The sequence below is a fragment of the Lampetra planeri genome, chromosome 5 (assembly GCF_965212315.1).
Source record: "Lampetra planeri chromosome 5, kcLamPlan1.2.h2, whole genome shotgun sequence".
Classification (NCBI taxonomy): domain Eukaryota; kingdom Metazoa; phylum Chordata; class Hyperoartia; order Petromyzontiformes; family Petromyzontidae; genus Lampetra; species Lampetra planeri.
Window position 1 is genome coordinate 6,114,551 of NC_136111.1, and position 25,968 is coordinate 6,140,518.

Consider the following 25,968-nt stretch of genomic DNA (forward strand, 5'->3'; position numbering starts at 1 on the left):
GCGTTTTTCTTTTAGAGTAGCCTCCCAATTATAACTCTGTAATTGGATGCAATTTGTCATATTTGTCACGTGTAGCTTATGCATTTATTTGGGGGGACAGGAGTTTTTTTTTTACAATCAAAAGTGTAAATTTTCTAAATAACGATTTATGAATATTTGGCACTTAACGGTATTTGAATGAAATTTGTTTACATTTTGAAACCTGGAGCTGTAAATGTGAATCCTAAACAAGAACATACACTATTACAGCAGTTAAAGAAGAGCAGTAGACGTTTTATCTACGCGCTAACGAATACGGTCAGTGACCCCTTAGTCAGTGGTGTAAATTCCACATTGCTATGGCGGGGATCAATCTACCCAAACCCAACAGCCACTGCGATCATATTTGCCACTGAAAAAACTACAATTCTCTGCATTCGGGTCACAATCAACAAGAACAAAAACTTATTTCGTAGTACTTTACTTCCTGTCACCCTCCCCCCCGTCACATCTGTACACATTCAAATTTCATGCCACGGTCGTCTCTCTTCCAAATAATAACTCGCTGCTGCCAACTGCTGTCCGACCGCGCGATGTTTTCACACGAGCAGCGCAAGCGGAGTTCAACAGCTGCAATTAGAGCTTGAGACAAAAAAAAACCCCAACAACGGGGAAAACACACCAAAGTTTTGGCAACGAGTCCGCTGGCGCTACACAACACGCCAACCCGGAGGTCTTCGGCGCTTTCCCACCACCGACACACACACAAAGATCCCCCCCGTATAGCCTGTAACAGTGTTGGAGGCAAGTGCTGTTAGCGAGCGCCTCCGAAGGCCGGAACGGCACACGAGGGGGTGGGTGGCCTTTGTCTCCCTCGTCGTGATGTTTACACGTGGCACCAGCTACTCATTTGAGGCAGAGTCGACCAGGACCTGTTCAGATAATCGTCACTGGGTGTTGGCCGTGAGCGCAGTGTGCTAACCGCTACACTACCGCTCCCCACACACACGCGGAACCCAAGCAGCCAGAACCATAAGAAATTTTAAACTTGCAAATAAATCTCAAGAGCCTCGCACACACGCGTTCTCGACTGCATGTTCAACACAAGTCTTGTTTTAATGTAAACACAATTCATGTACATTAGTCATAACTACAACCATCTCCATCGCATCATTATAACATTATCCAACCACTTCAACTTCAAAAGGGCCCCCTAAAGACATAGATCCCTCCAATTGGTTTTCGAGTTGCACTGTTGCGTTGTTCGGCACAATTGTTGCGACGTTTTCGCTCCACATGTTTGGGGGAGCCATCTTCAGTGGCTCACAAAACATTAAAATGTATCGGTCACCACAAGCGTCTTCGCCACGCGTCAACTTCAGAAACTGCGACCCGTTCGTGAGAGAAAGGCAGCCCCGCAGGCATCGGTGGAGTGGTCAAGAGTGCAGTGCTGCATTATCTGCTCATGGCCACTACTGCCAGACGAAGGGCCTCCACTGGAATTAGCTCACGAGAGTCCCTCTCAAGCAGGGGTACCGGTCCGTGGCCTGTTAGGAACCGAGCCGCACAACAGCAGGAGGTGAGCGGTGGGCGACCGAGCGAAGCTTCATCATCTGTATTGACAGATGAAGCTTCGTCATCTGTATTGACAGCCGCTGCCCATCGCTCGCATCGCCATCTGAGCTCCGCTTCCTGTCAGATCAGCGGCGGCACGAGATTCTCATAAGAGCACGACCCTACTGTGTAAACTGTGCATGCGAGGGGTCTCGGTTGCGTGCTCCTTATGAGAAGTCAGAATCCGACACTTATTTTAGGCCACGCGTGGCTCGCCCATCATTTTATTATTTACAACTTCCGTCCGTGCCTCTTTCCCGCACTGCGCACATGGCTCAGCCACAGTTTTGGTAAGCCCACAAGCTAAGCCCGAGCCAAAATGAGTAAGAAACAAACGTCGCTGGAGAGCTTACTTGAAAAGGGGGAAAGACCCAATGATGAACCCCCCCCCACCGCCCGGTCCCAAAAAGGTTGGGAACCCCTGCTCTAAAGGACGTTTGGCCTACTACTCCACACTGGCCAGAAGTCTTGGGGAAGAGGTGGAAGTATTCCGTAATGGTGAAGGAGAGCCCTTCTTATTGTTTGCGTTATTATTGGATAACGCAAATCTGTGTCAATGTGCGACCCGCCAAAATGGAATTTGAGAGTCCTATTCGGCCCTCCGTGAGAAAAAGACTCCCACCCCCTCTGCTGTAACCCAACATCCCGTTCTAGTCATTTCCCCTCTACTCCCTGAGCGTCCTGAGAAATGCGCTCTCAGCAAATGCGAGTTAAAAAAAAGTCAACCTTGTGCTTCCCATGCTCGAACAAACTTTGGTCGGCGCTCATCTCAATTCCATTGCCCGTGTCTGCGCTGTTGCTCATGACGGCATGTGTACCCAACGAGCCCACGTGCACAATATTGCACTGCAGTGCATGGTCAAATTGTGAAATAAATTAAATGAACACTTGAGTATATTAGTGCTACACACATTCTAATAATTCTATTTATTTACCAAGGTTAAAGTGAACCCCCTCTTATATTGGCTGAAATGAACCAGCGTTAGGAATTGCACGTTACCAAGGCGAGTACACGTTTGTCTATCCACAGGAGGACCACTGGTGGACATGACTGTACACACACCGAGGTGGTACTCATTTTATCACCCTGGACAAGACGAATGATCGCAGGCCAAGTTGACCAGTGACTGATGTCAAAATGAACCAGCGTTAGGAATTGCACGTTACCAAGGCGAGCACAAGTTTGTCTATCCACAGGAGGACTACTGGACTTGCAAGTCTGGCGGGCCCGGCTGCAGCGCCGCCCTACGGGAGGTTTTGCAGAAGCCGTCCACATTTTTAGCATTTCGGTCCTCGGACATCCATGGCTTCTGATTTACAACGGAGCAAAAATAACCACGCTCATAGTCTGCTTAACTCAACTTCCCGAAACTATAAAGCCTGTAAACAAATAACGGAATACCTCGAACACGATTCTTCTATTGTCAGCAATGCCAAATTAGGTAAACGGGTGAACGGACATGGAAAGTTTTCAACTTTGGCGATACTTTTTTTATACACGTCTATTAACGCAAAAAATGCAGTACTGTCCAGCTGTAGACACCGTAGTGTCCTTTATGGAACTCGGACAATATCAGTGAACTTGCAAGGCAATGTATTCGTGCAATGGTGTGCATGCAACACATTCCAGTTGTGTTCTCTAACGGGATGTTGGTTTCATTAAAATCAAGAAACCACCATCAAATGCCTCGTGATAACCACAACAGTTGGAAAATAGAGTGCAGGCCAAGCTGCAATATACATGGCTTATGCATTATATACATTAGCGGTTGAGAGCATGCAGGAGAGCAAGGCAAAGTGATGCAAGGGCAAGGGGTGAAAAAGAGAGGCTCATGGGGTTTGGAAGAGGCCGAAATTAAGGGGGGAATGATGGAGGGGCATTGCAGGATGCGAAAGCCATGGGGGGCACTTGGGAGCATTAAGGGAGAACGAGCACCGTGACGGTGACAAAGAACGGCGATAACACGAGCGGATGCATTTATAAAATAATACAAAGATTGGGGGGGGGGGGGGCGGGCTTGTTTGGTTTGGACGTGTAAAAATAACGAAGGCCGACCGATTACCATCAGTGGTCTTGCACGGCCATGTTGGAAGAAGTAGGAAGTGGAGGTGTCCATGCAAGAGCTACATTGACGGCAATAAAGTACGACTTAACAGAGGGAAAACATTGGCCTACAGATAGGGACCGTCGAGACCAGAGAAAGGAAGAAGATCGTCCAGACTCAATGTCTGCCATCCCGTGACAACCGATGGAAAAGGATAGAGATCGATTTATTATCATGGTGTCCTTGATCGAGAAGAGCTTTACAATGTCTCAAAAATATTTTTTCAGGAAGGTCTTGTCTTGCAAAGTTTAACCAATTACGTAACAATCCGAGTGCTTAGCATGTGAAAAGGCAATCGCAGGGAGAAGAAAATCGTAGTGAACGAACACAAATCCATAAATGGGGGTAGTATTTTCTAGAGTCACACAAATCGGTGAACATTCTACTTGGTGTACTGCCACCTGTTGATCACCACCTATCCTCGCAGGTTCTCTCATGAACGTTATGATCATTGAACAGTCTACAGACCCCTGTCCAAAAGTGATGGATTACAGGCACGAGCCACTCCGAATATACACCGACCAAGGTTTGGGTATGCTGAACAACCACGTTCGTGTGGGCTGTGTGATAAGTTTTACATTCTTTGTCAATTAATTGAAAATAGTAATGCGACATGCCAATGTAAGTAGAAAATGAGTGGCCATGGGTGGCTTTTTTTTTGTTAAGCCAAGTACCGTATAGGTGAAAAAAATGAGCGTTTTCACGATGTTTAAGAGATTGCAATACCACAGTCATTGCGTCACAGATAATCTCCACTTCTCGAGTTCAATGCAAATTGAATTTGGATGCACTTTGAATGATCACATCAGTCACAGAGTGTAATTGAACTGCTATTGCTATCAGTTCATATTACAGCAACGCCATGTAGCTTTAATGATAGAGAAGGGGGGGGAAGAAATGCATAGCGTTCACAGTACACACGTTTATAGCCAAACACCGCATTTGCTTTAAAGCAACGCGACAATACGATGGTTGTGCAATTTTAAGTTGCAGAAAGCTCTCTGTGGACATCACAAGGGAATTTTCATTGCCGCACATTGGCCGAGCGGGAGCTCGCTAAGGAAATCGTTTGTTATCTTAAACTCCCAGTGACCACCGGTTGCCGGCCATGCTTTCACAGCCGATATGCTGCTGCCCTACTACAGTGTGGTGTGTGGGGGGGCCCTTACGTTTGCCAAGAAGACCTGGTTGGCCTGCATGCACACAGCCCCAGCACACTATCGTGCTTAGGTTTTCCGCACCACCCACAAACCAAACGTTTCCGTGGGGGGGTTTTTGTGTTGTTACTTTAAAAAAAACACGATATATTTTATATTGAAGAATAAACGTTTTAGTTTTTTTTTGCCAGCATTCAGCCACTGCGAGGCTTGATGCGTGGCTGTCGATCTTTCACGTTAACCCGTCTTACTGATTGTATGCGCCGCTGGTAACATTCGGCAAATTGAGGGCATTTGTCAAACCCGAATTGATTAAAGCCATGCCAAATCGTAAAGTGGAAAGAATGGCATCGCCCACACGGGTCAATGTATTTGTGGTGACTAATTTACTCCTGCTGGATGACGTACTTGAAAGCGTCATTGAAATGTTAATCACAAACGGAAGTAACGTTTTAATTAGATACTATGTTGTAAGATCCTGCTGGATTTAAATATTTACTAACAAATATTTACTTCTCAATTTTGTAAACACATCTTAGTCGAGTGCTTATTCTGGGCTACACTTTAGCAGTGTGCTACTATATTAATGTTAAACAATTATTTAGGGAGCATTTCTGAAAAAAGCACACATGGCTTCACAGCGCATAGTGATGCAGTGTGTCTGAATATAACTTAAAAAATATAATTTTGTTTTTATTAAGTACAGTGCTGTATTACACACTGCTTATAGAGCACTCAAATACAATATTCGACCAGGACATTGTAGTGATGGTTTAATGATTTCAAATACAAATGACATTACACGGATGCCACTCAAATCACCGTTATATATATAAAAAAAAAAATTCTGGTATGAACAGTGCATGACATTCAACTCCTCACAATTCCCAAGACCCACAAATATCTCAAAGTCCAATGGCTTAAAATCAAATTGCCATACTATAAAGCACCACACACCAGAGCCAAAGATCAACACATTAGTGGGCGCTGCACAATTTAAGTAATTAACGGAAAAGCATTAAAACGCTGCACTGGTGAAAGGTGTACATTAACAGCAGTGGCATTAATGCATTTTATCCGAACGCACAAATTACCGCATTAAATATGAACGCGCGCGCGCGCGCACATGTGTGTGTGCTCTGCTCCCTTTCTGTTTTAGGACCTTGAAAATTCTCTATATTCTTAGACATAAATATGTACTCATCCGGTAAAGAAAAGTGCCATTAGGCGACCGTTTAAAGTGACAAACCGAGGCGGCTCTTAATATATCCGTGCTTCGGAAGAATAAAAAAACTATTTAAAAACTGAGAATAGGTTTTCCCCTTTTTTCTGGCAACAAAACAGGTGTTAAGATATTAAAACACCAAACTGAAACCTTTTACAAGGAATCATGTCTGCATTAACAACAATGCTTGTGGTCAAAATGCAAACTAAAACTCTGATAATATATGCATTGTCTTTGAAACTGATTGGTCCACACCAGAGACGGCTTTCTTTTGAGCCTAGTCTCACACTGTGTTAGACCAGAGGACGCCAAAAGGATGCTTTTTGGCGTCCTCTGGTCTAACACCGTTTTATTCTCATATTTTGGTACTGGCAAAAGAGGTCCCATAATCGTCATTTTTCACTATACTTACAGTACACAGAAACCCAGTACGTACCCAAAAACATACAGAGTACTGTACTACACAGACGGCGCATGCACACCTCCAACCTTTTTGTCGTGCCATTGCTGGACGTGCGAATCGTTGCGGTAAAATGACCATACTCTTTGGTTCCTTCGGTAAAGTCACGTAGATAGAAAGATATGACCATAATTTACGATTCTGATACTTCAACCACGCTAGTCAGTATGGCCCGGTGGATTCAGGCAACAGACGTGACAACACATTTCTACTGCACTGCCCTCTGCTGCCCCACGTGTAGCCACAATCTCGCACCAGCCTATAGCACCTGTTATGCGGGCGAGGTCACTCATTCATGGAGGTATGCAACGGGCTCAATCCTGCCCGTTAAGATTTCGAGATGCAACGAGAATGAGCGCATTCCGGGTGATTGGGTCATAGGCACGCACATACAAAAAATATGGCGACGATGCTATATAGGAAGTGCACGACCGTACGTTATCAAAACAGGACACCTGACTATATTTTTTTCAATGCAGAATTACGCGTGGCGTTTGCGAGATGGCACCTGTGTGGCACTCGTACCAACTAGCCCTGCCCTGTCTCTCAACATCACAGCATGCACATAGATCCACGTGCCAGGCTTGCCATTCATTGTTTTGATGCTAACAGTTTCTGATAGTGTTGCGACGATACGCCGAATGTGTGGGCATGGAAGGGCACTGGTTCCTTATCTGTCCCGCGCGGAACTCTGGATGTGATATCAGATTGCATCCAACTTAATCGCTGATGTCAGACCTATAAACGGCACACCCATATCTTGACCTCAATCATCACTAAAAGGTCGCATAGCACGACGTGGTCAATTAATAATAATTAAAATTTCGAAAGGGCCCTTAAACAATCGTTCTCAGGGCACTTTGCACGAAAAGGCAGACATAGTTTGACATCAACCAAGGATTGAAGAACGTGAGAGAGACGTTTGAAAGTAACTAGAGAGAGAAAGCCATTATAAACAGATATCTTTTTAGTCGAGTTTTCAAGATTTGTAAAGTATCTTGGAAGTCCTGACCTTGAAGGGGAGAGGAGTTCTAGAGTTTAGGTGCCACAATTGCACAGGCACCGATCACCCCCAAGTGTGAAGCCAAGACCGTGGGACGGTGAGCAATGAACAAAATCTGAGGATCTTAATGATCTTGATGAAATACATGGCTGAAGGTCATGAATGTAGGGAGGAGCGAGCCCATTTAAGGCCCCTCGCACGCAATGAAACACAAAGCTGTAGTAGGATCAGATTCTATCCATTTTCTTAAAACATATGATAAAAACTAACTCTTGGACCAGTTTAGTTACCAAGTAACTTGGTTCCCTACCAGTTGTATGCTCAATTACAGTGCATGCACGCACACTGCTGTTTTGTCAATCCACTGCTGCACGAAAGGTTTCAACCGCGCTGTGCCGGGTCATGGGGGTTATTTGATCAAAACTTCGCCATGCCCAGTCAGTGCGGGTCGGGGACAGCGTGGAGCATAGAAGTTGGAACATAGTGCAGTACAACTACGTTTTTTGTGCACTGCCCTTTGCCGAGAAGCTACAACACCCACTGCAATGCACGGTGGTCGCCCATTTGAGCACTATCCAGGCTCGGCTGTATTTGGCGAGATTGGGAACAATTGTGTGCAATTTTGGTCAGAGGCCAATTACAGTAGTATCCTCCAAAATAAAAACTCATGTTCAGATAGAGCGCAACACCAAGGCTGGATAAATATGTAGTTGCTTGCACAAACATATCAATGTTTTGGAATGGCTGTACTCCATTCAACATTTCAAAAATGTTTCATAACACTATTTGAAACGTTTATCATCAAAACAATGAATAGCAGCCTAGCACGTTTAGACATTGACTTGGCAGATCGAACTAAGCTCAGTGTTGATTTGAAGCTTTCGTGACTGCAGGAATCCATACTCTTTGGTTCTTTCGGTAAAGTCACGTACCTACGTACCTACGTGACTTTACCGAAAGAACCAAAGAGTATAAGCTCAGTGTGTATCACTGCAGCAAATATGTATGGAACGGAGCTCATCTCAGCAAGTAATCCTCAAGTCGGAGAGAAAAATCCACATTCCTGTAGCGGGAGCCAACACTAACCCACAGAGACAACCAACCACCGTCGACTTCCCATGGATTGAATCTCATTTCGATGACCACAAAGAGCCGATGCGATGAGTCAACCTTCAACCTTGGCCAAATAAAATTATGGCTCAGAAATTATTAATTGTATCACTTTCCTTTAACAGACATACAAAATACAGTACACAGAGTAACTTTTACGCATACATACACGATCTGACCAAAAAAAAAATAATTATGAATGACCTATAGTAGATTGTGAATATTTCCCAACAACATTTGACTTCGACTTTGTTAAAATACTGTACAGTGAAAAGCAGGGCAATGATATAGAATAACATCATTTGACCATGTTTAGGTTAACAAAAATGATTGTTCCACTCCATAAAAAAAAATTTCAGAATGGGTTTTGCACCCATACGTGGGGGGAAACGGGTAAGAGAAACTGTAGGTACGGGATAATTGTGTGCTTAAAATGCAACCTGTAAAGTACAGCTCTTTTCAGTACACTTAACCACGCTGGTAAATATGGGTTGGGGAATGGAAATGTCAAATAACCAGCTGTAAGTCTGGTTGATGTTAATCAATGCTACCATGGCATATTCTCGCCCATGTTCTTCACTTGTTAAAATGGTATTTGATTACACACACCCTCAATATTTTAAAACGTTTATTTCTACAAGTGAAAATTACCACTTGGCACCTACTACGCTCTGTTTCCTAACATTCGCGATCTCAAATTGCCCCTTCATTTAAAGTGCTACATTTGATCTAATAGAAGGAACTCAACAGTGGATCTCACAATAAATGTTTTAACATCAGAGGAATAATTATCAGTGTGAAAATTATACAAGGCAGTGTTGAAAATCACACATCATTAAACATTTCACCAATGTGAAGTCTAACATCATCCAAATGTAAAACATTACATTCTATAAACTACTGCACAGTATTTAGATAAAGCATGTACTAGATAATGTGTTGCACGTGTAAGTTATGTTATCACACAACAATTAATAAATGCTGGATTTATATATAAAAACGGAAATGTGGCATTAAAATCACTGTTATTGATCATATCCATATTCTCCACACTTAATACAATTTGAAAATGCCATTCATTGATTGAAAACGTTAATCTACAGCAGGATAAGAGCTCATGCGGTGGAGCAATGGTGCAGTCATTGGTGCGCCACTATGCTATTACTAGGTTGTTGGGGGCGCCTATGGCGCCCCCCAACACCACAACCTGCAGCATCCCCGAACAACCACAGCCTGCGGCGGCCCCGAACAACCACAGCGTGCGGCGCCCCCCAACAGACTGGTCAACAACCACAGCGTGCGGCGGCCCCCAACAGACTGGTCAAGTAAATTCTTACGATCCATTCGCACAGCGTGCGGTGGGCATTCATCCAGCAGTGGATTTAAGCACAAAAAAAATTGCAGTACTAATGTAATGGACCGAGCACGGCTCTGCCTCAGGGCAGCAGTGGAGGGAGTGCGTCTGGCTCCCTCACGGCAGCAGTGGAGACAGCACGGCTCTCCCTGCGGGCAGCAGTGGACAGAGCACGGCTCTCCCTCAGGGCAGCAGTGGAGAGAGCGCGTCTGGCTCCCTCACGGCAGCAGTGGAGACAGCGCGGCTCTCCCTCAAGCCAGCAGTGGCGAGCAGGGGGGTCCCTCAGGGCAGCAGTGGACGGAGCACGGCTCTGCCTCACTCTCATTCACCCGTCTCCTCACTCTCACACACCCGTCTGTTGCTCGCGGTCACGTGACGCACTTCAACCAATCGGGGGGCGTACATGTTTGGGAGGGGCTCACCTCTGCTTGGCTGCTTGCTCGCGGTCACGTGACTCACTTCAACCAATCCGTGCCGCGTTAATCACAGGCACAGAATGAAATAAATAATGACAGATCTGGGCTATTATATATTAGGATACCAGTCTCCCGAGTTCGATTCCCTGCCACAACTAATAGCAGTGGCGACTGATATACGAACCCATCCTGTCACTACCATGGAGTGTGGAGGACCTCCATCCAGCAGTGGATTGGCGGAGGTTTGTACATCATTCTTATTTATATTAAGAGCTCATTGTGACCCAGAAAGAAAATACAAGGTCCACGGAACAATATAAGGTTACAACCTATAAATCCCTAACACGAGTAAATAAACATTTATTATAGGAAATGAATCACGAGAATTAGTCAAAAATGGCAGCACTTAGCAATAAGATTGAGGGTCTGTGCAAGTCCACCTTGGCACAGCGGCTAAGGGAATTCAATCGTGTGTCATTAGCAGAAATGGCAATGTTGAAGCCCATTCACATTGCACTATCGTACGGTGCCCGTTAAGGACTTTATAGTTACCCGGAATGCCAAAGACCACCCATCATATTGTGAATTGCACGTGGACGATAGAAATTCACCTATTTACTGCTCACTCACTGTCAGAGAAAACTGGAATCCAAAATTGGTCACAGGTGAAAAGGCATGGCACAGAAGTTTAACCCAGCGCTGCAGAACAAGAATGATCAAAGCCAAGGTCTGAAATACAATCTCAGAAATGAATGGGCCCTATGTGGCTGTTAGGGCTGTAATTTGAAAAGTGAGGGCAAATGTCTGGACTTTCATAAACAGTATAACATGCACTCCAGTACACCAGAACTTACATTCAGTTCCTTTATAAAAGCCATGTGAAAAAAACTAAAACAAGAAGTCTCCAGGTAGAGTTGAGTTAATGTTGGAGAAGAGCAAGTGATGTGTATAGAGGACAAAGCATATAATAGGAGGGATTTTTGTCATTATAAACATATTATAAATTACCCCAATCTAATAACATGATTTACAAAATACTGCAGCCTTATTTTGTCCATTGCACAGCACCCTGTCTTGTAGATGGACAAGGGTGCCCTTGCCAATAACAGTGCAACCCGAGCAGTATTCGGTTTAACAAGCCTGACTTGTCGATAAGACCATGAAGATTTGAACTGGTCCAGTGTTCTCGTCGAAACCAAAGCTGCTCGGTAACATTCGTTTACTGAGCCCATAAGCTGCAGGAAAACGCACATTTTTTTATGATTACAGTATCTGGAAATACGAACGGATGTTGGTTAACTGTATTGCCGAGGTGATAAATCGCCCAAAAACTACAACTTCTACCCACATTGGGCGGTGCCCGTTTTTGCGGTTAAGAGCCTTAAATACCGCGTACCACCTTCACATGGCAGGGCCCAAACACCATCCTCAATTCAACAGCCATTTAAGTATTCCCTTCAAGACAATTCAGCCTCACCAAAGTGGTGCTCAATTTACAGACCGCATTGCGATGGTGATAATGAATTGACAAGGATACAATTACTCGCATTGACAATATTGGTGACAACGGTAAAACGGATGCCGTACAATTTGATCCATTTACATATATACACCCCACTGATTTATAACGACCCCCTTTACTTTCATCTCAACAGGTGATTAAATATGTGAGAAAAGCGATGGGCCCATATCTCATAGTGCAAAGTGTTAAAAAATTTAGTAAGCGAGATTGGTGGGAGACGTGGAAAAGCTTTGAAGTAAGATGTAGCTTTCTTGAGCATTTCTCTCTTTCATTTTATCGTGGGGGTTATATACGACTGTGTCACAACGTGAATATTCCCGGCAGATGCTGTACACCACATCAATGCATGGATAATTCAACAGCGTTGATAGCACACACCTATCGGATTAGGATGCACCACCACCACCAACTTATTCTCTAAAAACTGAGGGGAAAAGCCTCTTTTACAATCCAGAGAACATAGTCATTATTGCAACCCAGAAGCAAAATCCGAAATCCAATCAGGAACATGACACATTGGATTGTTTCTGGGTGGCGACGAGACGGCAATGTAGTACAGCAAGTCATTGTTGAATCCATCTGTACGTCGATTTTAGTTGTCAGCCCTTCGTACGCGTGGTGGGTTATATGCGGGTAACTTTAGATTCCCTCCCACACGAAGTTAGACACCCATGGGATTTCATGGGGGGAAAAAAATCCCAATTACCAGCAGGATTCTCTTGCAAAGGACTGTTTGCTATAAATAATGGGAATTGTTATCACAATACTTGGACTATTAAGAAGCCAAGCAGCAAATGAGCCTGGATAGTGCTTGAATGGGCGACAACCACGCATAAAACAATAAACTCGAACACATTCGTCAAGAACAATGTGGCCTTAAAATAAAACACACATGGCAGAAGGCAACGACGTTTCGGTCAACGACCCTTCTTCATCACAGCACCACTGCCAACGCAGCATCACCAAATATGCACAAAGCAGATTGCCGCAGGCCCCATGGCAAGTAGCAGAGGGGAGTGGGAGCAAAGAAGCACATTGTTGTACCGTACTTCTATGCGCCTATATTTACTGCATCCATCTCCGCATTCGCCAGCGTGACGATGACCACCACTGCCTGCCCCACAAGCAACGGAGTGGGGAGGCCTTCATCCAGCAGTGGATTGACGAAACGTGACGGTGGATTGACAATGCGTGCACACACACGTCTAGTTTATACGGTATTGTGTAATGCAATAGCCCCGTAAGCTGACAACGGATATAACGGTGACCGTGACACACACACACCCAAATGCCACACCGGCTCCATCCGCCCTCACAATCCATTCCCCGGAGTGAGGGCTTCATCATCACCAACCACCCACAGTCTCCATCATCCTCTTGCCGCTGCTGCCAAAGCCACTGTGGAAGAAGTGAACGAACGAAGATCGGCAAGAGCGGCCCGGCACACGCACACACACCCTTACCGAAGCCGTCAGCCTCCTCCATGCTTCTTGGGAGACAGCGTCCCGTGTCTTCACCCAACCACCACCACCAACCGCGACCACCGCCTTATCGGTCTGTCGGCGTCACCCTTACAGAGCCCTCCGTCCAACGCTGCTGCTGCTGATGATGATGGATCAAGTGAGAGCGCCCAGGGATCAAGACACGCGCGGAGCTCAAGAAGAGACGACGGGGGGTGGCGTGGTGTGGTGGGGGAGAGAAAGACGCAGCGCAGATCGTGGGAGTCTCGCACGGCGCTTTGCCTCCTACTGGCGGAGTGGGGCGCCAGGCGGAGACGGCGCCAGACCCATACGCCTCGTGCGTTAGAAATAAGAGAGGGTGGGCGTGGCAGCCGGAGGGGGGGGGGCGGGGTTAATTTATGTTAATTAGCCAATGAAGGCGTGGCTAATTAACAACGTTGAGCAATAGGAGGTTGAGGGGTGGGGGGTATTTTTCGATTTAAAGCTTTCGTGACTGCAGGGATTCATATTCTTGGTTGTTTCGGTAAAGTCACGTGGAAGGGAAATAATATTATTTTATTATTTCCCTTCTACGTGATATTTATATATATAATATATGTATATTATTTTATTATTTCCATTCTACGTGACTTTACCAAAAGAACCAAGAATATGGGTGGGGGGGGGGTAATTATGACGTTGAGCCTCGTGTTTATTTTAATGAGGGTTCGAGCCGGGTAATGTTTATATCCGTAATAAGAGGTTTTTGTGGGGGTTAGATCGCGTAAAATATAAATGTTGTGTCGACACGGCCAATTAGTTAAGGTTTGTCGCGTAAAACAAAACGTGTTCAATTCGTTACCAGTTCAGCAGGTCGTGTGTTGGAGTAGTAAAACCCATTTATACAACGACCAGCATCGTCAGGCGACAGCCACGGCGTTGGGCAGGACGAGGCTCGCTTGTCGGCGAGACATCGACACTTCCACGTGGTCTCAAAGCGCACGTGGCCTGTGGCACATGCGTATTGGGCAGGGCAAAGGAGGAAATGCCTGTAGCATATGTTGTAAAGGGGCCCTAAATAAATAAATAAACACGTAAATATTAAAACACAAATAGTAAAGTAATTGTATATTTTAATTTGCTATAGAGTCAGCTAATACGACAAATCGCTAACCTTAAACACCCAGTCGTTCATAAAAGTCGAAGGCGGTATACTACTATAGTAATAGAGCAAGTGCAGAACCACTGAACCGGAACTGATAGATTGAAAGCAATTCGCGTGTAACATTTGTAGCTACTTTTGCTGCTAGGATAATCCGGCACTGCAAGGAGGCCAGAATCAGAATATGTATTTATCCTGGAGGAATCCGATGAGCTATGAAGCTCTTTAAAAACACACACATGTCCAGTGGGGGCGGGTAAGAACGTTACGACAACAAACAGTACAACAACACGACGGGAGTGCAAATTGCAAGAAAGGTAAACAAATCAGTCAAACACGTACAAATAAAACTAAACCATCCCCATCCTACCAGACAGAGCGATGTGTAATGTGTATTTAATGAGAGGCGGGGGTCACTCGAGTTTGTTAATTGGGGGGGGGGGGGAGAGAAGGTTGCGATTGTATGTTTATTATCAGAATCAAAATATTTATTTTGACTGGAGGAATCCGATGAGCTATAAAGCTTTTTTTTTAATAAGAGGGGTCGAGGCGGGGTCGCGTTGATACGTTGAGGGGTCGTGCTTGCATCAGGGTTCTTGTGAGCGACAATCGTTGCTCATTAACGAGGGGCGCCGGATGATGAAAGTCTGTCTCAGCGAGTTCCCATTTGCGAGTGACGAGGAGGTGGTGCAGCCACCCCTGTTAATTAAATCTCAATTAATATGCTCCGTTGCTGTGCGTTGTGGGTGACTGCACGTGGATAAACAGACAAGGGTGCCGTACAGCGTGGTCCAAATGTCTTGTGATTCCCCCCCCCCCCCCCCCCCCATTGAATTCTCTAAAACGTAATGGGTTTAAAAAAACAAACAGAAATGAATATGTAAAGGAACAAAAATGTTAGGGGTCAATTAATTTGGGGGGGGGGGGGGTGGTGGCGGTCACAATCCATCTGGACCACCCTGCACACTCTATCAGCCCACGTGAATTATGATTGATATGATTAATGATCATGATTAATTTTACGAGAGAGGAACGTCATGTTTACAAATACGATTCGGGATAAGTGTCCCTTGGTTATGGATAACGGGGACTGGAGGAGACATTCTTAAACCTTCCGTGCAAAATTCATGGAAACGTATCACCTTATACAGACTTTCCGATTGCTAAATGTGCGTCACCACCAATTCATAAGGGGGGGGGGTGGTGTGGGAGTGCATGAAAGGAGGCAGCTTTGAGGAATGTTTCGTGTTTCTCACGTCATCTCATGGTCAAATAAAGGGAAGTGAGGGGAGAAGGCTTCCGAAATGTAGGGGGGAAGCACTGTTTGCTGTGTGAGGGAACTTTGGCTGAGGAGGATGGATAGGAAACCAAACATTTGAAGTGTACATTTTAAGTGTACGTTGTAAGTGTTGATTCTAATCTCAGAATCACATCTTTTAAAACACGTTTACACCCATTGGAGTACATTTTGAGTACATCTCCAGTGTACTGATTGCACTGTACTGTGTATATGAACACTATTAATACGTTTCGATTTAAAGCTTTCGTGACTGCAGGGATTCATAGTCTTGATTCTTTCAGTAAAGTCACGTAGAAGGGAAATAATAAAATAATAAAAATAAAACAATAAAATTATCACGACGTTTCGATTGCAACACTGACGATGATTGCTTGTGTTGCAATCGAAATGTCATGAGAATTTTATTGTTTTATTTTTATTATTGTATTATTTTCCTTCTACGTGACTTTACCGAAAGAACCAGGAATATACTATTAATACGGTTAGCTACGTACGGTGGGAAAGAAGTGCAAGTTCAACGTACATATTACATTTGTTCAACGTACATATTACATTTGTGTGTGTACATTTTCATTCAAGTTTTAAATCGAATTTTTTTTATTCCCCGCACCTCCGATTAGGACGGTCGGCTACGTACGGTGGGAAAGAAGTTCAATATACATCCATAAAATTTTAGATTTTTACAGGTAAAATAAAGTGGGCTTCTACCTCACGTGCCCACGGTTAGTCGAGCACTCAGGTTTATCGTTTTGCGTCCTCAGTCTGCCAACTTGAGGGGCGACACTCACCAACCTCACCTGGCCAACATCCATACCCCTCCTGCACATATTTTAGTTGGTTCCTATACCATCTTTGCTCAGCATCTTTATAGACATACGACACAAATTCAAGTTGTATTGGGATGAACGCTTCGTCCAAAGCAGGACTTTTAAGTGATTCAATTTGCACAGAGGTTGTGTGCTTTTTGCAAATGTTTGCGTATTGCTTTAAACTCGTGGTTTGCCGGCCCGCACTATTCTTCTGTTTTTACCACGGCGGTTTTATAATCATTTACAGATATGTAAAAAAAACAGGACGATTTGATTAGTTGGCTGCTGCTATAAATTCCCACATATGATAAGCCACTTCGATGAGCCATCATGTCTGGCCAGGTCGCCTTTGAAAAATAGCTCACATCACAGTGGGCTTTAACTGGTACTGTAAAATAATAAATTGAAGTCGTTCGTGATCTGATCCCATCTGTGAAGGATAAGATCCCTGACATGCAATACCCCGGCATCTATAAACTAAGCTGTGTCTGCGGCAGTAGTTACATTGGGGAAACTAAGCGACATGTCTCGGACCGTGCTCGTGAACACAAGGCAGATCTGAAACACGGGAGGACCAAAACTTCAGCCGTGGCTGATCATTGTTTAAATGCTGTTGGCTCACACGAAATTGATTTCTCTAAGACGAAGGTACTTTGCAAGCCCACTGGCTATCAACAAAGATTCGTTCATGAAGCCATCCATATATACGGACACAATTTCAACCGAGAGGATGGGTACAAACTCATCAATCATTGCCACCTCCCGATGTTAGTTTTGTTTGACTAAAGATGGGACAAGCAATTCCAGTTCCTGCGGTGTCACCCCTGCATTGCGTCTACCTTTTTCTTGATTCTCAGATTTCACATTAACATAACCATCTCCGCTTGTGCTGGTCCCAGGCCACTTGTGCCTCGCCCACTTCGTTCTGATACGCTTGGACTACGCCCATTTTAAACCTTTAAAACAGCTTTCCTTTCGTGGATTCCCCCACCTTTTCCCACCTGATGACGGTCGCTTGTGTTGCGATCGAAACGTCGTAGTTATATTTTTTTAACCCATCGACCTGACTTTACCGAAATACCCAAAGAATATGAAATCGTTGTGTTGTGTTTTGTAAACGTGAAAGACCTGGGCTACTTTTCGATTTAAAGCTTTCGTGACTGCAGGGATTCATCTTCTTGGTTCTTTCGGTAAAGTCACGTAGAATGGAAATAATAAAATAATAAAATAAAACATAATAAATAAAACATAATAAAATAATAAAATAATTCTCGCGACGTTTCGGCTGCTTGCGTTGTGGCCGAAACGTCGTGAGAATTATTTTATTATGTTTTATTTATTTTATTTTATTATTTCCATTCTACGTGACTTTACCGAAAGAACCAAGAAGACCTGGGCTACTCTCGAGTGCCCCTGGCGGTGTTAGGAGGTAGGTGTCCCACACATTTCAGCGACAGCTTGTCAATGTGTCTGACAAGAGAAGCGTTAGCATCTGGAGGATGGCTGCACGCGTTAGAGTTTGAGTTCTTGGATGCGTGATGGCACGTGAGAGTGAGGAGCGGTGACCCAAGCAATATCCAGTTCGATTCCCGCTCACGACCAACAACAGTGGTGAATGAATATCTGTTTTTCGGTTTTTTCGGTAAAGTCACGTAGGTAAAATAATTAAAATTAATAAAAGTAAAATTAAAATAAAATTAAAATCACGACGTTTCGGAGGCAACACAAGCTTTCGTCTTCAAGTGATACAGCTATCGTGCTGTGACGGTTTCACCTGAAGACGGAAGCTTGTGTTGTCTCCGAAACGTCGTGATTTTTATTTTATTTTTTATTTTACTTTTATTAATTTTAATTTTTTACCTACGTGACTTTACCGAAAAAACCTAAGAATATGAATCCTTGCAGTCACGAAAGCTTCAAATCTAGAATGAATATCTGATTCGGTTCTGGGTCTCCCTAGGTCGACTCATACGCAAGTGTACGCATTGTGGGTTAACCCCCCTCCCCCTTCCATGCATACGTACTAAATGGATGGCCCACTAACGTGCACAGGAGCTTTTTAAAAATGACGAACGCTATCGGAGCCTTCTTCCCCTGGCTGCGTCCATGAATAGATTACTTTGAAGGCATAAAGTTAATTTGATTAATGTATGCTTTCAATGGCACGCGGCTTTACGATGTTAATACGAGACAGAAATACATTCAAGGTTAATTTGGTATGTTCAGTGACTGTAAAAGAACACTTTAGTGACCATTAAATAAATAAATCCAGATATTCTCAATCTACCAACGAATGAAGGGTCACGACGGACACATTTCCCCCCCCATACTTCACTACGCTGGGCAGTGCTCCTCATAAAAACGATATTGTTCATCCACTGATGGATGATGGCCTCTGGTTATCGGCCACACGACCGACTGCGATGTTAGCCGTGGACGGGAATAAGACGAGGATCTGTGCGTTCATAGTGCAGCGTGCTAACCACTGTGCCACCGCTTCACCTAGCGTTGCCACCTTTTCAAAACCCGGACATATGATATATGTCTTCGCCTCAAACTTGTGCAAAACAACATTCAAGACAACACGAGCAGATCTTGGTTTAAAACAAATATAATCCCCGAATACAGGTGCCAGTTCCCGGGCCAAAAACAAATTCCCGGACTATCCGGATCAAACCGGGGCAGGTGGCAACCATAGCTTCACCAATGAGTGAACAACTGAGCCTATTGCTTCTAGATTTGAAGCTTTCGTGACTGCAAGGGTGCATACTCTTAGGTTTGTCGGTAAAGTCACATAGGTAAAAAAAAATAGAAATAATAATAGAAACGTCGGGATACATTATTTTATTTCTATTATTTCTATTATTTTTTATTTTTAACCTACGTGACTTTACCGAAAAACCTAAGAGTATGAGCCTAATGATCACAAAAGCCAGCGAGGATTGCATCAGACGCATACAAGAGACCTCGTGGCGCAACGGTAGCGCGTCTGACTCCAGATCAGAAGGTTGCGTGTTCAAATCACGTCGAGGTCATATATTTTTTGTAGAAATTTTTTTGATCAAACATTTCTGCAGCTGCTTATTCCGTGACTATTTAAAAACATTCCTGCGGAGGGAGCTGGTAGGAACGTTGGGTTGCTCGGTCAAAGGCCAGGGTCAACGACGGCATGGTGTATTCAATTTTTATCGGGTGAAGTAACTCGGGAGGATGTGCACGGCTGAGATGAAGCGATGGGATTCCTGCACTCGAGGGATGATCGGTCGCAATGTTCTGAGGCTTTCTTCTGGTGGGCGATGTATAACGGCGAATACTTTGTGACGAGTTCATAAAAAATACTTGCGAATCAAACCAATTTTTGAACGCTTTCACCACATACTGTACTGAATTTAGAAAGTAAAAAAAATATCAATTTCTCTCTCCAAACATTTCATGAAGCAGTACTCTTAGCTTTGAAAATCGATATGCATTAACAATATATTTTGTATTGGCTGCCAACCACTTATATTCGTACAGTTGGCAAGTATTTATAATACAGCTCATCAAAAGACCGAGCAGGTGGTCAAATTCAATAAGCCCCCAATGGCAGGGCCATAGACCCATAGATCCCAACTCCCGATGATCTCGTTAGAAAACTGCAAAGGCAGATAAAAAAACCGTGGGAACTGGACTCCGACTTAGAGGCACCAGAAAGGCAATAAAGTAACTTATGCCACATTCCCACGGTCACTTTGAAGCACAGAAAGTTGCATACACCGCAACTATTGGCATATGGCAAACGTCATAAAACCTCTGTGTTGTTCAATGATTGTCTATTTTAGCGACCACGTTAATCACACAACCCACGGGAGATAGCATCAATCGTACAAGAGGCCTCGTGGCGCAACGGTAGCGCGTCTGACTCCAGATCAGAAGGTTGCGTGTTCAAATCACGTCGGGGTCAAGTCGTTTTATTATTTTATTTGGGTCACTTGTTTTCTTAAACAAATTACTTCCCGAGCCATGGATTCCTCACTGTAATTATGATTACGAACACACTGGGATATTTAAAAAAGGTAACTACCCTGCTCTTGATATGTTGACGGCATGTCTCACATGTCAAACAAATTAATCAAGACATATTTAGTTGTTTAACTTGTCGAGGATCCGCGATTATATTTACAATGTGTAATATTTGAATGATAGAAAGTGACGCTGCGTTGTGACCTTGTGGGGGCAACGGTAGCCCGTCTGGCTTGAGAGTAGCAGAGTTGCGTGTGCAATTCAAGTCGAGATTACTTGTGTGTCCAGGAAATTACCACTTAAGGGATATTTATTTCACTGTACTGATGATGACAAACAGGTATGATATTATGAAAACCAGAATGTTCGCTTGACACTGTCTGTAGGTCTGTCAATAAATTAAGCCATTTTGTGTTCTAGATTTGAAGTTTTCGTGACTGCAAGGATCCATACTTTTTTATTTTTTCGGTAAAGTCACGGAGGTAAAAAATAACATAAATTTAAATGAAAACAACTAAATTTAATCACGACGTTTCGGAAGCAAGACAGAGGCTTGTGTTGCTTTGAAGACGGAGGCTTGTGTTGTTTTGAAGACGGAGGCTTGTGTTGCTTCCGAAACGTCGTGATTTAATTTAGTTGTTTTCATTTTTACCGAAAAAAAAAGTATGGATCCATTTTATGTTATCGTAATTTAAATATCACAAGCCACAGCTTCTATACAAGGTTAATGGTGAATTATAAACAACAACCTTAACAGCGAAGACCTCGTGGCGCAACGGTAGCGCGTCTGACTCCAGATCAGAAGGTTGCGTGTTCAAATCACGTCGAGGTCATATGAATTTAAACATGTGCGTGCATGTTTTTTTCTCTCACGCTGTTATGCTGAATGAATAATGCACTGTACCACCAATATACTATGAAATGACAAATGTTCTCTTGGCACAATGGCAGTGTGTCTGAAAAAAAATCTAAACATTTTGTGTTCAAGTCGATTGAGTGCCAATCTTTATGGGTTTGGCTCTGTTTTTCCACATCTATATTGGAGATTTAGTAAATATTTAATTTTCGATTTAAAGCTTTCGTGACTGCAGGGATTCATCTTCTTGGTTCTTTCGCTAAAGTCACGTAGAAGGGGCAGAAACGTCGTGAGAATTGTATTTTATATTGTTTTATTTTTATTATTTTATTATTTCCCTTCTACGTGACTTTACCGAAAGAACCAAGAAAATATTTAATTACGAGGCCAAGTGGTATCGTTAAAGACATGGAATTGTGTTTTTTGCAAAAATATAGAATAATTCATAAAATAAATTCTCGCTTGCATCCATCAAGTGAGTTTTAAAGCCGCAGTTGCACGATAATATGTGGGGGAGCTGCGGCGGGGTGCTTTGCGCACTCTGCAATGTGAACCTGGAGACCTGAGTTGGATCCCAGCCACAGCCAACATCAGTGGTGATATCTGAACTAGTTCTGCCCCCCACCACCACCACCACCACCACCACCTTCACCTACCTCCACTGACCAGCTTGAAGTATGGTAAAGTACTCATATGACAGGCACGGCGTGGGGCCTTTGACAAATGACTGTAAATCATAATAATAGTGGTGAAACTATTATTACACGCTTTAATTTAACTCGCTCTCTGTTGTTGTCGTTGTTGTATCCTCAAATCTTGTAACTCATTTTTTACCCACTTCCCAATGTGGTATTGACTGCAAACTTGGTATACTTATGTCATACTGATGACAATACTATATTCTAGCATAAAAAATACAAAACACATATTTTTAAAACATTCTTTTTTATATGTTATGTTTCGGCTTGACTCTTAATTGTCCACGGTCAACTGACGTTGGCTGTAAATGACCACGGTCCCTTACGTTGTGGCAAGCTTCGTGGAGTTCTTCCATTACTAGTACGGTACTTTTCATTAAAGCGTGTTTTTAAAAAAAGTTTTTTAAAATAGTACTTATTTATTTAACTGTGACCTGGTCGATTTGTAACTTTTCCTCTATGTGGCTTGGATCTTCATATTAACCGAGAATTTGGTTGATAATCGGACGGGTACAGACGGAGCGACGACAGATGGGCTCTCAGACAAATTGTCCCCAGCATCGGCATAGGCAGTCCGGATAGGAGACTGTGTCTGGCCCTCTATTCTGTGGACATACAAATAAAGGGCACCAAACTTTTATCGCACTTGCATTTTATATGCCATGCAAAGAGAGTCAATTAAATGTCAAATTTGAATCGTCAAAATTGGAATAAGTCAAATGAAGTTTAAAAAAATGTGAATTTAAACAGCTTTTTGCATTCACTAGTGACTTCGCTGAGATCAACTCGCCATAATTGAGAAATCAGTTTTAATCATGGGTGACTGCCCAGATTCTAACTCAATAAGCAGAAATTTTGCAGAAAAGAATTGTAAGTGATGAAAACAATGGATGATGATGGCGATAATGACGTTTTTTGTTACTTCTGAAGCCATCGCCAATCGCTGCTATCAAGGCAGCTTCATCATCAGCAGCAATAATAAATCCACTGCTGGATGAAGGCCTCCCTCAAGCCATCACCATCTCTCACGGTCTTGTGATATAACAAAGTGGCTTACTAAGACAGGAACCCAGAGCTCGGCAAGAATGGGTATCATGATTCAGAAAAATAATACATTGCTGATATATGACGGCATCAACGGCATGGTTTTGATGACATCTTGACATTGACCTGGTAATGAAATTCACCTTCACTGCACCTGTCACGTGTGTGGCGTCCTCAGTCGCCACTTAAACAAGGACATGTCAGAAGCAAACGAGGCGCTTTTTTCTCCACAACGTTTTTAATTTACAAAATCTTTCGTGTATATAAAAAAAAAGCCCAAGACATTTCATAATACTGTACAGACGAGCCTGCTCTTGCTATGGTTAACATTACAAAATGTACACGTAAAATAATAATGTTGTTTTTTATATATAGCATATTCTAAAAAAGAAAAAAAAACTGTAGTTCAATGTTACCAAGAGCAATTTAGTGTTGTTTTTACAATACAGTATTTTTAATTTCTCATGTATGCACACTATAGCATGCACTGTGGTATGTGTACAAAGGGTAGCTCAACATGGTTCAAAACAATTTTTATAGTTTATATTATTTCTTCTGTAATTTATGATCTCTTCTGAGAACGACTTGAAAGTTTAAAATCATTTTCTGAGAAGACTGGGATAAAGCGTAAGACAAGAATAATTTAACTTGTTACATTGAGAAAATGTTTGAGGAAGATGACAAAATATGCAGTTCGTAAAACATAAATTATTCATCAGCTGACTCAACTCGCCAATACACTGGCAGTGTTTTCGAGTGAAATGCCAGATTATATGGCTCAAGTTATGGCTACTTAATGCTTTTATACTTTGTGTGATTAACACACGACACATTTTATTGTAATTGACGGTAATAAAAAAACGATTGAATTATATTACCCTAATTTTACATTATGTTAACCAACCCTGACATCTTTCAATTGAACCCCACATTTTTCTTAGTTTTCCTTTACAGCATTTTAAATAACTAAACAGAAGTGACTTTTCTTGGTTAAAGGGATGAATTCGCCATCGATTGTTACGTACAATGCATGCATTTATCACACACTCCATGTGTTTTGGTCTCTCCACCCCCCCCCCCCCCACATCAAATTCAAGAGGACAAACACAGCAATTTAAATTTCCTCTTTCTTTTTTCCATATTGAAATTATTATTATACAACTTTAAGATGAGCATGTAGGTAAAAAAAGCTTTACGGAAAGAAAAATCAAGTCCGGTGTGACATTGCCGTGTCTGTGAACGTCGGGAGCAGGTATTAAGGGATGAGATCTCGTAGATTTCCTCCTGCCAAAATAAAACATCAACTAATCGGTTCGGCAATGCAGGGCAATAAATGTGTGAGGGGGCATGTGCCAAGAGCATGATGTCACTGTGGCGTCCAGGCATCTACTCACTGAACAGTTAGCAAGGCTACCAGAGTGATTATGGCTTACGGAGATCCAAACCATATGAACGCAGCCTTGATAATGGTTAACAGCATAAGCTAGGCACTTTGAACAACACCAAAGAGCTTCTTAAATTCATCGTGTTGTTCTATGAAATATAATGGAAGGGCAACATGGCTGCATATTAAAATATTACAATAATTTACAAATGACATTGGGATTGCAGAGTGAACAAAAAAAAACCGATGCTATATACAGTAAACTTTTTATGTCCCAAAAATGAACGATTTTGTTGAGAAGATATGTACAAAAATAAATTTGCAGGCATTGTATTGCTTTAGCTCCAGAATACAGTAACAGCATTTTTGCAGTTTACAAATATTTTGTCATTCAATGACCACCAGGTGGAAACACGAGCTGCACAGTGATCATCTTTCGCACGCTTTGCCAAAGATGCTCTTCTCTTCACAACCTACGGAACTGCTGGTGGAAGCGATTTCCGCACATGCGGAAGACATCGATTAACCCAGTCTTTTCTTGGCACACTCTAAGAAGTGGCTGCAATTCAATACAAAAAAAATCATTCCGAGTTCCTCCACAGTGCTTCCCGCGCTGTTACACACCAGTCCCACCTAAGGGCCACAGTTCAGGGTTCGCACAGAAGTTGGCGGAGAAAGGCGCGCAGTTGAAGTACTCGCACCAGTGGCAATGCACGGGATAGAAGTAGAAGAGGGCGGCCAGCCCAGCGGGCAGTGCCAGCGCCGCGGTCAGTGCCAGTGCCACTTTCCAGGGGCGGCGGCGGTTGTGGAAGTGGGTGTAGCGGAGCGCCGGGCTCATGCTCCAGCCCACGTACGGCAGCACCGCGTACGCCAGCGGCAGCGCCGACACAAAGCCGAGCACGTGCGCCACGTTGTCCACCCAGGGCAGCAGGCCGAGGAGCAGCAGAAGCGCGGCGAGCGCCACTATTTTGGCGAGGGCGACGCACGGCCGCGCCATCAGGCGCCAGCTCTGCAGCAGCTCCACGAGGAAGCAGGCGAGGATGCCGCCCAGAGAGCCGGCTGGCCCCACCTGGGGGGGAATGGCAACGAGTGTGGGCGCAGCGTTAGCCGGACGCGCTCGGCCATGCCACGCTACGCGCCGCTGCACCGGTGGTGCGGCTATCGAGTGTGCAGGCGGTGCAAATGCACCAGGGTACATGGGGCAGAGGGGCTATGGTGGGTGGGGAAAATTGGATAGGACTCATGGCAACCTCATGGCAACCACGATATGCCACTGCTGCGATACACCACACTGAATGTGGGGCTACTGAAATATGGGAGAGAAACATC

The 25,968-nt window shown here is 43.7% G+C and overlaps 2 protein-coding genes and 3 non-coding genes across 5 annotated transcripts in view; 3 read left to right on the forward strand and 2 right to left on the reverse strand.

Annotated features, from left to right (window-relative positions):
- The window catches only part of LOC144718738 (cytohesin-1), a 53,666-nt gene extending 40,031 nt beyond the window's left edge, over positions 1 to 13,635 (reverse strand). The window contains exon 1 of the mRNA XM_078594235.1: positions 13,409 to 13,635. Coding sequence (XP_078450361.1) covers positions 13,409 to 13,430 — 22 coding nt within the window. The 5' untranslated portion in view covers positions 13,431 to 13,635. The remainder of the gene's footprint in view (positions 1 to 13,408) is intronic.
- A 5,983-nt stretch (positions 13,636 to 19,618) lies between these two features.
- On the forward strand, positions 19,619 to 19,690 carry TRNAW-CCA (transfer RNA tryptophan (anticodon CCA)). Its single transcript has one exon. It is a non-coding gene; the product is annotated as a tRNA-Trp (tRNA).
- An 836-nt stretch (positions 19,691 to 20,526) lies between these two features.
- On the forward strand, positions 20,527 to 20,598 carry TRNAW-CCA (transfer RNA tryptophan (anticodon CCA)). The gene has a single exon. It is a non-coding gene; the product is annotated as a tRNA-Trp (tRNA).
- An 820-nt stretch (positions 20,599 to 21,418) lies between these two features.
- TRNAW-CCA (transfer RNA tryptophan (anticodon CCA)) lies at positions 21,419 to 21,490 on the forward strand. Its single transcript has one exon. It is a non-coding gene; the product is annotated as a tRNA-Trp (tRNA).
- Positions 21,491 to 23,474: 1,984 nt separating this feature from the next.
- The window catches only part of LOC144718739 (inactive rhomboid protein 1-like), a 75,374-nt gene continuing 72,880 nt past the window's right edge, over positions 23,475 to 25,968 (reverse strand). Inside the window, exon 18 of the mRNA XM_078594236.1 lies at positions 23,475 to 25,708. Within this exon, the coding sequence (XP_078450362.1) occupies positions 25,256 to 25,708 (453 nt within the window). The 3' untranslated portion in view covers positions 23,475 to 25,255. The remainder of the gene's footprint in view (positions 25,709 to 25,968) is intronic.